General features: G+C 52.6%; 1 protein-coding gene across 1 annotated transcript in view; it reads left to right on the forward strand.

Moving 5' to 3' along the window:
* The window catches only part of LDLR (low density lipoprotein receptor), a 41,766-nt gene extending 33,610 nt beyond the window's left edge, over positions 1-8,156 (forward strand). Inside the window, exons 16-18 of the mRNA XM_002761745.6 lie at positions 2,354-2,431; positions 3,426-3,583; positions 5,370-8,156. Of these exons, the coding sequence (XP_002761791.3) occupies positions 2,354-2,431; positions 3,426-3,583; positions 5,370-5,405 (272 nt within the window). The 3' untranslated portion in view covers positions 5,406-8,156. The remainder of the gene's footprint in view (positions 1-2,353; positions 2,432-3,425; positions 3,584-5,369) is intronic.
* The last annotated feature ends 4,855 nt before the right edge of the window (positions 8,157-13,011 follow it).

Consider the following 13,011-nt stretch of genomic DNA (forward strand, 5'->3'; position numbering starts at 1 on the left):
AACCTCTGTCTCAAAAAAAAAAAAAGGAGTATTATTGGATTCCTGGATTCCTAAGCTTTTTGGCTCCCCATTTAGACTGGGGTCTGGGGTGAGCGACTGGCAGCGTTCACCCTGTAATACCTGGCCTCACTGCCCTCCCTGGATGTGATGAGACCCTCATTCGTTTGTCCACCAGAGGGCGCCCAACCTCCTTTGCGCTGCTGGGAAATGGTGCTGGTAGACTTTTCTAGCAAACAGAAAAATGGCACATCAGCAGACTCCAGACCACTCTTTTCCCCTCCCCCAGAGTAGCTGAAACCTTTGTTCAGTTACAAGCAGGATAAAATGGAAACTGCCCGGGGGAGACTGGGAAACCTTGCTTGGGGGAGGTGGGACTGCCAGAATTATCACTTCACAGCCAGGCCCATCCAGAACTCCTCAAACTTGGCAAAGAAGTCATTCATTCATTCTTTCATTTCATGTAGAATCGAGGTGGGGGTCTGGCTGTGTTGCCCAGACCGGTCTCAAATTCCTGGCCTCAAGTGATCCTCCCACCTTGGCTTCCCAGTGTACTTAGATTACAGGCGTGAGCCACCGTGCCCAGCTCTAGTGGACTTGAAATGTTGGCTTGTCCCGGGCCTTTATGTTGAATGGCCCAGGTCCACTCCCATGTTTCTGTATCAAGGTTACTCCCATCCCATAATGCCTGGGACAGTCGACGCAGGACAGTCAGCTTTCATGCCCTTCAACCTCAGCACCGAGTGTGCTGGGCATTGTGGGGTCAGAAAGGGACTCCCCTGTGCCCTTCAAAATATACTTTTTTTTTAAAATGGAGTCTTGTTCTGTTGCCCAGGCTGCAGTGCAGTGGCGTGATCTCAGTTCACTGTAACCTCTCTGCCTCCCAGGTTCAAGTGATTCTCCTGCTTTAGTCTCTCAAGTAGCTGGGATTTCAGGCGTGCGCTACCAAGCCCGGCTAATTCTGGTATTTTTAGTTGAGACAGAGTTTCACCATGTTGGCCAGGCTGTTCGTGAACTCCTGACCTCAGGCAACCCGCCCACCTCAGCCTCCCAAAGTGCTGGGATTACAGGCATGAGCCACCGTGCCCAGCCTCTTTTTGTGTTTGTTTTGAGACAGCGCCTCGCTCTGTCGCACAGGCTGGAGTGTAGTGGCGCAGTCTCAGCTCGCCTCAATCTCCGCCTCCTGGGTTCAAGTGATTCTTCTGCCGCAGCCTCCCGAGTAGCTGGGACTACAGGTATGTGCAATAGCACCTGGCTCATTTTTGTATTTTAGTAGAGACAGGCTTTTACCATATTGGCCAGGCTGTTCCTGAACTCCTGACCTCAGGTGATCCTCCCACCTCTGCCTCCCAAAGTGTGATTATGGGTGTGAGTCACCACAGCCGGCCCAAAATACGCTCATATTAATGAATGCAGAAATAGGTTGACAAAAATTCCACACACAACCTTGTCAGCCACCTCGCATGAATTCCTCTGTGACTCTCCACTAAAGCCTCGTTAATGTGAGGCTCAAGAACCTTCTTGGGCTGAGCTCAGTGGCTCATGCCTGTAGTCCCCGCACTTTGGAAGGCTGAGGCAGGAGGATCACTTTAGACCAAGGATTCAAGACAAGCCTGGGCAAGATACACAGCCAGACCCCCGTTTCTAGCCCTGAAAAAAGAGAATTTTTTTTTTTGGTGCCGTGACTTGGATACAAACCAAGGTTGCTGTGGACCCAACTTTTTTTTTTTTTTTTTTATCTTGGCTCACTGCAACCTCCACTCCCGGGTTCAAACGATTCTCCTGCCTCAGCCTCTCCATTAGCTGGGACTACAGGCATGTGCCACAACACTCAGCTCATTCAAAAAGAACCTTCTTGGCTGGGTGCAGTGGCTCACGCCTGTGATCCCAGCACTCTGGGGAGCTGAGGCAGGCGGATCACGAAGTCAAGAGATCGAGACCATCCTGGCCAACAAGGTGAAACCCCATCTCTACTAAAAATATAAAAATTAACCGGGCGTGTTGGCACATGCCTGTAGTCCCATCTACTCAGGAGGCTGAAGCAAGAGAATCACTTGAACCTGGGAGGCAGAGGTTGTAGTGAGCTGAGATCGTGCCACTGTACTCCAGCCTGGCAACGGAGCAAGACTCCATCTCAAAAAAAAAAAAAAGAACCTTCTTAAACCCGAATTGAGTTCTACAACCTCGATAACTCACAAATAAGCCCATGTGACCTCTCGCAGACTTGGGAAATTCTCCAAGTGCCCAGGAAGATGTACCAGGTGCTGTCCTGCCTGTGACCACCGCCTTCTGCCTGCTGCATGTCTTGGTGACCTTCCCTTTACACCTGGGCCTCACTCTTACTTCTCTCCTGCAGCCTTGGGTGACGTTGCTGGCCGAGGAACTGAGGAGAAGCCCAGGAGTGTGGGGGCTCTGTCCATCATCCTCCCCATCGGTAAGTGCAGGCCAGTCCCCCAGTGTCCCCCAGGTCACAGCCACCTGCAGTGCGGTAGGGCCTGTTCACTTTTTCTCCCGGCAGGGAATAGCCCCACTGAGTGTCCTTTATCACCCCACGGCCTCTCCCCACTTGTGGCTGACAGTGACAAGATCAGACAGCTAAGGGGTCAGATGGAGGATGTGGAGTAGGTGCCATGCTGCGGAAATGGCCTCACTGAGACTTGAGTGTGTTTTGGGGAATGGGTTCTCTTGCAGGAGGCTGTGTAGACAGGCCCACTCTCCTGGCCTCACCTATGCTCATCCTAACCCAGTTACCTTCACGTCTCTTTTCCCTTTTTTTCTTAAATTTTAAGAAAAAAAATAAATTTTTTAGAGACAGGGTCTTCCCTCTGTTGCCCAGGCTGGAGTGCAGTGGCACGATCATACCACACCACAGCCTCAGTGTCTGTGCTCAAGTGATCCACCCATCTCGGCCTCCCAAAGTGCTGCGATTACATGCATGAGAGAGATTTCTTTCCTTTTTTTTTTTTTTAAGACGGAGTTTTACCTTGTTGGTCAGGCTGGTCTTGAACTCCCGACCTCAGGTGATCCACCTGCCTTGGCCTCCAAAGTGCTTGGATTACAGGCGTGAGCCACCATGCCCGGCCGAGATAGATTTCTTTTTTACACTAAGTAAGTACTACTTTCAGTTCAGAACAAAAACATTATCAAGTGAAAAAGCCTTCCTACCTACGGTAGGTGCATACCTACCGTCCCAGCTATTCCGGAGGCTGAGTTGGGAGGATTGCTTGAGGCCAGGAGACTGAGGCTGCGGTGAGCTATGCTGGTGCCGCTGCACTCCAGCCGGGGACACAGAGCAAGACGCTATCTCTAAGCAAACATAAAAGACCGGGAGTCCAGGGCACGGCACATTCCCCGTGTTTTCACTCCGGCCACAGAGCTGGGTCTCCGGTCTCGGGGGCTGCCATGTGACCGAGCGCCTCTCCCTGCAGTGCTCCTTGTTTTCCTCTGCGTCGGGGCCTTCCTCCTCTGGAGGAACTGGCGGCTTAAGAGCATCAACAGCATCAACTTTGACAACCCCGTCTACCAAAAGACCACGGAGGACGAGGTCCACATTTGCCGCAGCCAGGACGGCTACAGCTACCCCTCGGTGAGTGACCCCTCTAGGAAGCCAGAGCCCATGGCAGCCCCTCCTGGCTGGAGGCATAAGATCCTCGAGGGACCAGGCCGAGGCTTCCCCAGCCTCTAGATCGAGGGCAGCACTGGGTGAATGTTTCTGTCAGCGGACAGTGGCCTTGGTGGCGTAGAGGAATGTTGAATAAGCAAAGAGAGCTCTGCGGATGGTGATGGAGCAAAGAAAGTCAAAAGGGTCAGAGGCCAGGCTTGGTGGCTCATGCCTGGAATCCCAGCACTGGACAGATCACCTGAGGTCAGGAGTTCAAGACCAGCCTGGCCAACAGGGCGAAACCACATCTCTACTAAAAATACAAAAAATTAGCCAGGCGTGGTGGTGGGCACCTGAAACCCCAGCTACTCAGGAGGCTGAGGCAGGAGAATCGCTTGAACCCAGGAGGTGGAGGTTGCAGTGAGCTGAGATCACGCCACTGCACCCAGCCTGGGTGACAAGAGCAAAACTCTGTCTCAAAAAAAGAAAAAATAATGGAGTTCAGAGGCCAGGCGCAGTGGCTCACACATGTGATCCCAGAACTTTGGGAGGCTGAGGTAGGAGGATCACCCGAGCTGAGAGCTGGAGACCAGGCTGGGCAACACAGCAAGACCCCATCTCTGTAGAAAGTAAAAGTTTAGCACAGTGTGGTGATGCACGCCTATAGTTCCACCTTCTAGTGAGGCTAAGGCAGGAGGATTGCTTGAGCCAAGATTGCGCCACTGCACTCCAGCCTGGGTGACAGAGCAAGACCCTGTCTCTTAAAAAATAACAAATAAAAAATTCAAAGAAGGGTTTCCAGAGGGCCAGGAGGAAGGAAAAAAAGGTGTTTTTGTTTTGTTGAGATAGAGTCTTGCTCTGTCACCCAGGCTGGAGAGCAGTGGTGTGGCCTTGGCTCACTGCAACTTCTGCCTCCTGGGTTCAAGCAATTCTTGTGCCTCATGCCTCAGTCTCCTGAGTAGCTGGGATTACAGCACTATGCACAGCTAATTTTTGTATTTTTCGTAGAGACAGGGTTTCACCATGTTGCCCAAACTGGTCTTGGACTCATGACCTCAAGTGATTCACCCCCATCAGCCTCCCCACGTGCTGGGATTGCAGGCGTTAGCCACCATGCATGCCTTGATTTTTAGACAAAAAGTTGAGGGGAGGTAGGCTTCTCTGAGCCAGGGAACAGCCTGTGCGAAGGCCCTGCGGCTGGACTGTGCCTGTTGGGTTTCAGGCTGTTGTGGCTGGAGCAAAGAGAGAGAGGGGTAAAAAGGAAGGAGGGGGCTGGGTGTGGTGGCTCACACCTGTAATCCCACTATTTAGGGAGGCTGAGGCAGGCAGATCACAAGGTCAGGAGATCAAGACCATCCTGGCCAATGTGGTGAAACACTAAAATAACATCTCTACTAAAATACAAGAAACAAAATCAGCCAGGCATAGTGGCACATGCCTGTAATCCCAGCTACTTGGGAGGCTGAGGCAGGAGAATCACTTGAACCTGGGAGGTGGAGGTTGTGGTGAGCCGAAATCATGCCATTTCACTCCAGCCTGGGCAACAAGAGTGAAACTCCGTCTCAAAAAAAAAAAAAAGGCAGGAGGGGACCAGACAGGGTATCTTCTGAATCAGGTACTCCCCAACACCCCCTGGTGGCCCCTGGGGGAACATACTTGGGGATCAGGATCGGGGAGGCTGCCAGGTCCAGGAGGTGAGAAGTTGGTGGACTAGGGCCACGTTTCCTGACTGCTGGACTGATAGTTTCCGCTGTTTACCATGTGTTGGCAGAGACAGATGGTCAGTCTGGAGGATGACGTGGCGTGAACGTCTGCCTGGCGTCCCGTTCCTGCCCACGACCCTTCCTGAGACCTCGCCGGCCTTCTGTTTTATTCAGAGACAGAGAAGACCACAGTGTTGCCTGCCAGAGCTTTGTTTATATATTTATTCATCTGGGAGGCAGAACAGGCTTCGGACGGTGCCTGTGGAATGGCTTGGGTTGGGATTTTTGGTTTCTTTATTTCCTTATGAAGGAGAAGAGAAACAGGCCCAGGGGGCCGCCAGGATGATGCCTCCATTTCTCTCTGGGAAGTTGTGAGTTTCTCTCCATTGTGACACAATCTCCAAAGAGGCGAGGATGAAAGGGAAGGGGATGCAGGCCCAGAGAAGCCAGTGGCTTTCAACACACGACAGCAGATGTCGCTGACGGGACCCCGGGCGCTGCCTTAGAGTCCACCAGTCTCTAAGCCGAGCCCCTAAACTCAGGAGTCCAAGCATTTACCTCTTCTGTACAAGCCTTGCTACACAGGCAAGGTAGCCTTAACCCGTCACCCCCGAATCATGACCCACCCAGTGCCTTTCAAGCTGGGTTTGTACCTTCCTTCAGCCAGGAAAGGGATTAATGGCATTGCTACTGATCTGGCTGAATCCTGGGTGCCAGAGGCGGTGATGCCAATCAAGACCAAACTCATCTGGCCAGGCGTGATGGCTCACACCGGTAATCCCAGCACTTCGGAAGGCTGAGGCAGGCGGATCACCAGAGGTCAGGAGTTGGAGATCAGACTGACCAACATAGAGAAACCCCATCTCTACTAAAAATACAAAATTAGCCGGGTGTGGTGCCACATGCCTGTGATCCCAGCTACTCAGGAGGCTGAGGCAGGAGAATCGCTTGAACCCAGGAGGCGGAGGTTGCGGTGAGCCAAGATTGCACCATTGCACTCCAGCCTGGGCAACAAGGGCGAAACTCCATCTCAAAAAAAAAAAAAGAAACTCATTCACCAAATGATGCTACTTGTCACAGGGAGAGCTGGGGTTACTGATAACTCTTAATATTTATTAAGTGCCTGAGACACCTGGTTGCCTTGCCCATGAGGACACCAGCATCGTGTCCGTCCACCTCACCCTGCCCCACTTCCTTTCCCCTGGTCCCTGTGCACTTTCTCGGTTCAGAGTTGTACACTATGTAAATCCAGCATTGCTGTTTTGTTTTGCACTGTTTTCTGTCACGTGCATTGAGGTGGGATCCCAGGCCAGGGAAGGCCCATATCAGTGAATGCCAGAGACAGAGAGGGCAGGGTGGCTGGGACTGCTAAGCGAGGTCCTGAATATGGAGAGCTGCCTTGGTCTTTTTTACATCTGCCCGCCCAGTGCCTCCCCTTCTGCGCAGATGCCTCCAAGCCATTCACCTCCCCGATCTTGTCGTTGGTGGGCACGATGGCCCACCCCTGTAATCCCAGTACTCTGGGAGGCCGAGATGGGCAGAGCACGAGGTCAGGAGTTCAAGACCAGCCATATCAGTATGGTAAAACTCCGTCTCTACTAAAAACACGAAAATTAGCTGGGTGTGGTGGTCCATACCTGTAATCCAGCTACTCTAGAGGCTGAGGCAGGAGAATCGCTTGAACCCAGGAGGTGGAGGTTGCAGTGAGCTGAGATCACACCATTGCACTCCAGCCTGGGCAACAAGAATGAAACTCTGTCTCAAAAAAAAAAACAAAAACCATGCATGGTGTATGAGCACCCCGTGGCCTCTGGCCAGGCATGGCGAGGCTGAGATGGGAGGATTGTTTGAGCACAGGAGTTTGAGGGTGCAGTGAGCTATGATGATGCCACTGCACCCCAGTCTGGCCATGAAGTTGGCCAGACACAGGTGGCTCATGCCTGTAATCCCAGCACTTTGGGAGGCTGAGTCGGGAGGATCCCTTGAGCTCAGGAGCTGGAGACCAGGCCTGAACAACAAAGTGAGATCCTGTCTCTACAAAAATTAAAAAATCAGTCAAGTGTGGTGGTACATGCCTGTGATCCCAGGTACTCGGGAGGCTGAGGCAGGAGGATCACTTGAGGCCAGGAGGTAGAGGTTGCAGTGAGTTGTGATCACGCCAGTGCACCTCAGCCTGGGCAACAGATCAAGACCCTATCTCATAAATAAACCGTTTTAAAAAATAAAGTCTCCCGTCTGGATTGTTTCACGGGACTTCAGATTCTTTCTGTAATGGCCCTAAATGTTATTGTTGCACTGACGTCCTGAGAGACAGTGGCAGCCTCCCTCAGATTCCTGTCTGCTGACGCTGCAAGGGATTGGCGATTGTCCCCAGGGGTGAAACACTGTGGCCCTACCCCCGGCCTCCCGCTGCAGGGAACCGTGACAAGCTTTCCTGGTTTTAGCACATGCACATGCGTCCCTGTACAGGTCGCAGGGTGTTTTGTTATGTTTGCACTTTGTATATTGGTCGACACTGTTATCACTTACATGTATATAAATCTATTTATTTTTGCAAACCCTGGTTGCTGCATTTGCTCGGTGACTATCCTCGGGGCCCTGAGTAGGGGGTTATTGTCTCTGAAATGCCTCTTTTTTTTCTTTTTCTTTTTTCAAGTGTTTTACTTGGTAGCCTCTTCTTTATGTACAAAGATTATATGCACAAATTGGACTGTGTGCGACAGCTTTTGGGAGAATGATGTCCCCGTGGTATGTATGACTGGCTTCTGGGGGTGGATGTCACTTTTTAAACCACTGTATAGAAGAATCTGTAGCCTGAATGTCCTACTGTGATCAATTAAATTTCTCAAATGGAAGAGTTTGTTGATGTACTTTCTTCTGTTTGCTCATTTCTGTCTTTCTTTTACATTTTTTTTATTTTTTGAGGGAAGGGGAGGGGAGGGGAATGGAGGGGAGGAAACAAAGGCTGGGTGTCTTTCTTTGTGTGTGTGAGACAGAATCTTGCTCTGTCACCAGGCTGGAGTTCAGTGGCACAATCTCGGCTCACTGCAACCTCCACCTCCCGGGTTTAAGCCATTCTCCTGCCTCAGCCTCCCAAGTAGCTGGAACTACAGGCGCATGCCACCACACCCAGCTAATTTTTGTAATTTTAGTAGAGACAGGGTTTCACCATGTTGACCTTGTGATCTGCCCACCTTGGCCTCCCAAGGTGCTGGTATTACAGGTGTGAGCCATTGTGCCTATCTTTTTGTTTTTGGTTTTTTTTTTTGAGATGGAGTCTGGTTCTGTTGCCCAGACTGGAGTGCAGTGGCACAATCTCGGGTTACTGCAACCTCCACCTCCTGGGTTCAAGCGATTCTCCTGTTTCCGCCTCCTGAGTAGCTGGGATTACTCTGTAACTTTACCTGCCCACCTAAACCTATAAAACCAACTCCTATCCCACCGCCCTTCACTAACACCCTTTGGCCTTAGCCCACCTGCACCCAGGTGAATAAACAGCCATGTTGCTCACACAAAGCCTGTTGGGGGGGTCTCTTCATTCAATGCACACGTTTTTAACATTTGGTGCCGAAACCCAGGACAGGGGAAAGACCAAACCCTGTCCCTGTTCTTGTGCTCCCTCCATGAAGAGATCTACCCACCGACCTGGGGTCATCGGCCCAGCCACAGACGTACCGCCGGCTGTTTGGTGAGCAGCCTCTCTCTTTTCTGCTTTCCCATTCTTTTGTCTTTTCCTTTCCACTTCCTCTTTCGGTTTCCTCCTTTTTCCACCGCAAAGACAAGGAAAATCAGGTAAACCAGGTTCTTCCATGAAGGTTCAGGACCAGAAAATCCTACATAGGTCACGGATCCGGGGACCCAGTTTCTCCAGGGGTTTGACTATCGTGGAGACGTTCACCCCAGTCACTCGCCCACCAGGCCCATGGCTGATATTGGTGGCAGGTCATCGTAGAGGATACCCTCTTTGGCGGCTCACTAACAAGGAGGTTCAACCCAAGCTCAACGAGGGACACCTATAGAGCCGCTGGGCTGCGTGCCCATTTTCCTTGTCTCTGCTGCCTTTCCAGAACCATAAGCCTCCCTCCTCTCCGCTGGCCTGCGTTCTAAAGAACCTCAAGCCTCTTCAACTGTCTCCTGACCTAAAACCCGAAAATCTCATCTTCTGTAACACTGCATGGCAACAGTACGAGTTAAACAACGGCTCCAACTGGCCAAAAACTGGCACCTTCAACCTATTGTATAAAACTTTTGTCACAACATGGGCAAATGGTCTGAAATTCCCGACGTCCAGGCATTTTTTTACACACCAGTCCCTCCCTAATCTCTCCTCCTCCTCTTCCCTTCCGTCTCTTCCTCTGCCAGTAAGCCAGAATCCTCCTTGTCCATCAACCCTTCCAACCTTTCGTCTCCCGCCTGTGAACCAGGCACTAATCCAGGACCTAACCCACCCCCCAGAGCCTCCTTCTCTTCCTCTGCCCACAACCCCCTCCTTATGCCCCTCCTGCCACCTCCCCACCTCACATGCAGCCCGGCTTACAGTTAGTCCCGAGGCCACCTCCTCTGCCCCTCCCAACAATCCCCCATTCCAGAGGCGGCTACACCCAAAGGCATAGTTAGGGTGCACGTTCCTTTCCCTTTATCCAACCTTTCCAAATTGGCCACCAGTTAGGCTCCTTTTCATCAAATCCTCCAGTACTTAACCCAGTCCTACGATCCCACCTGGAGGAACTTAAATGTCATCCTTATTCTCACCCCTAAAAAACGCTTAATATGCATTTTATCACCCAATCAAACCCAACAGTACAAAAAGACACAGAAATTAAAATCTGGCCCTCAAACCCCACAACAGGAATTAAGCAACCTCACCTTCAGGGTTTTCAAAAACAGGGAAAAATCTGCCCGGCGCCAGCACATCTCAGAACTACAGATGCTTGCCTCTTCTGTAAGACAAAGCCCAGCCACACCACCGGCTCACAGACTTCAAAGCGCCCGGACTGCGGCGTCCAGCTGCCCCTCCCGGACCTTGCTTCAAGTGTCGGAAACCTGGCCACTGGGCCAAGAAATGCCCACAGCCCGGGAAATGCCCGCAGCCCAGGATTCCTCCTAAGCCCTGCTCCGTCTGTGCGGGGCCCCCACAGAAAGTTGACTGTCCGACTCACGTGGCTGCTCCCAGCGCTCCTGAAGCTCCAATCCTCGGCTTGGCGGCTGAAGACTAACGCTGCCGGGCTTCTCGGAAGCCCCTGGACCAGCACGGACGCCAAACTTCGGGTAACTCTTACGGTGGGGGGTAAGTCCATCCCCTTCTTAATCAACTCGAGGCCACCCACCCCACGCTGCCTTCTTTTCAAGGACCTGTCTCCTCGGCCTCCATAACTGCAGTGGGATTGACCGCACGGCCTCCGGGCCTCTCAAAACTCCCCCATCCTGGTGTCAATTAGGCCAGCACTCCTTTCCATGTTCTTTCCCAATCATCCCCACCTGTCCAGTTCCCCTGTTAGGCCAAGACATCCTCGCAAAATTGTCTGCCTCCTTCACTATTCCTGGGCCACAGCCACAGCTCATTGCCGTCCTCATCTGCGAACCCGCACCTCCCTCAATAGCTCCCCTTATGTCCCAACCCTAACCCTGGGGTGTAAAACACCATCTTCCCCTCATCATCCAAGTCACTCACCCCTCATCATCCCCTTAAAACCAAACCACCCTTACCCTGCCCAGCCCCAGTGCCCCGTCCCACAACAGGCTTTAAAAGTAAAGCCTGTTATCACCCGTCTATTGCAACATGGCCTTTTAATTCACACTCCTGCTTCTTCAGCATCTATACTCAAAGGGGCATCGTGTTTACCCTTCCAAAGCCCTAACCCAGCTGTCCAAAAAACCAGACAAATTCTACAGGCTAGTTGAAGACCTCTGCCTCAGTCAGTGTACTTCCCACCCACCTGGCTGTAACAAACCCCCACCTCACAGTCAGATCATACTTCCCACCCACCTGGCTGTACCAAACCCCCACCTCACAGTCAGTGTACTTCCCACCCATCTGGCTGTACCAAACCCCCACCTCACAGTCAGATCATACTTCCCACCCACCTGGCTGTACCAAACCCCACCTCACAGTCAGATGGTACTTCCCATCCACCTGGCTGTACCAAACCCCCACCTCACAGTCAGATGGTACTTCCCACCCACCTGGCTGTACCAAACCCCCACCTCACAGTCAGTGTACTTCCCACCCACCTGGCTGTACCAAACCCCCACCTCACAGTCAGATCGTACTTCCCACCCACCTGGCTGTACCAAACCCCCACCTCACAGTCAGTGTACTTCCCACCCACCTGGCTGTACCAAACCCCCACCTCACAGTCAGATGGTACTTCCCACCCACCTGGCTGTACCAAACCCCACCTCACAGTCAGATGGTACTTCCCATCCACCTGGCTGTACCAAACCTCCACCTCACAGTCAGTGTACTTCCCACCCACCTGGCTGTACAAAAACCCCACCTCACAGTCAGTGTACTTCCCACCCACCTGGCTGTACCAAACCCCCACCTCACAGTCAGTGTACTTCCCACCCACCTGGCTGTACCAAACCCCCACCTCACAGTCAGTGTACTTCCCATCCACCTGGCTGTACCAAACCCCCACCTCACAGTCAGATGGTACTTCCCACCCACCTGGCTGTACCAAACCCCACCTCACAGTCAGATGGTACTTCCCACCCACCTGGCTGTACCAAACCCCCACCTCACAGTCAGATGGTACTTCCCACCCACCTGGCTGTACCAAACCCCCACCTCACAGTCAGTGTACTTCCCACCCACCTGGCTGTACCAAACCCCCACCTCACAGTCAGTGTACTTCCCACCCACCTGGCTGTACCAAACCCCCACCTCACAGTCAGTGTACTTCCCATCCACCTGGCTGTACCAAACCCCCACCTCACAGTCAGATGGTACTTCCCACCCACCTGGCTGTACCAAACCCCCACCTCACAGTCAGTGTACTTCCCACCCACCTGGCTGTACCAAACCCCCACCTCACAGTCAGTGTACTTCCCACCCACCTGGCTGTACCAAACCCCACCTCACAGTCAGATGGTACTTCCCATCCACCTGGCTGTACCAAACCCCCACCTCACAGTCAGTGTACTTCCCATCCACCTGGCTGTACCAAACCCCCACCTCACAGTCAGATGTACTTCCCACCCACCTGGCTGTACCAAACCCCACCTCACAGTCAGATGGTACTTCCCACCCACCTGGCTGTACCAAACCCCCACCTCACAGTCAGATGGTACTTCCCACCCACCTGGCTGTACCAAACCCCCACCTCACAGTCAGTGTACTTCCCACCCACCTGGCTGTACCAAACCCCCACCTCACAGTCAGTGTACTTCCCACCCACCTGGCTGTACCAAACCCCCACCTCACAGTCAGATGGTACTTCCCACCCACCTGGCTGTACCAAACCCCCACCTCACAGTCAGATGGTACTTCCCACCCACCTGGCTGTACCAAACCCCCACCTCACAGTCAGATGGTACTTCCCATCCACCTGGCTGTACCAAACCCCCACCTCACAGTCAGTGTACTTCCCACCCACCTGGCTGTACCAAACCCCCACCTCACAGTCAGTGTACTTCCCACCCACCTGGCTGTACCAAACCCCCACCTCACAGTCAGTGTACTTCCCACCCACCTGGCTGTACAAAACC

The sequence above is a fragment of the Callithrix jacchus genome, chromosome 22, assembly GCF_049354715.1.
Source record: "Callithrix jacchus isolate 240 chromosome 22, calJac240_pri, whole genome shotgun sequence".
In the NCBI taxonomy this organism is placed as follows: domain Eukaryota; kingdom Metazoa; phylum Chordata; class Mammalia; order Primates; family Cebidae; genus Callithrix; species Callithrix jacchus.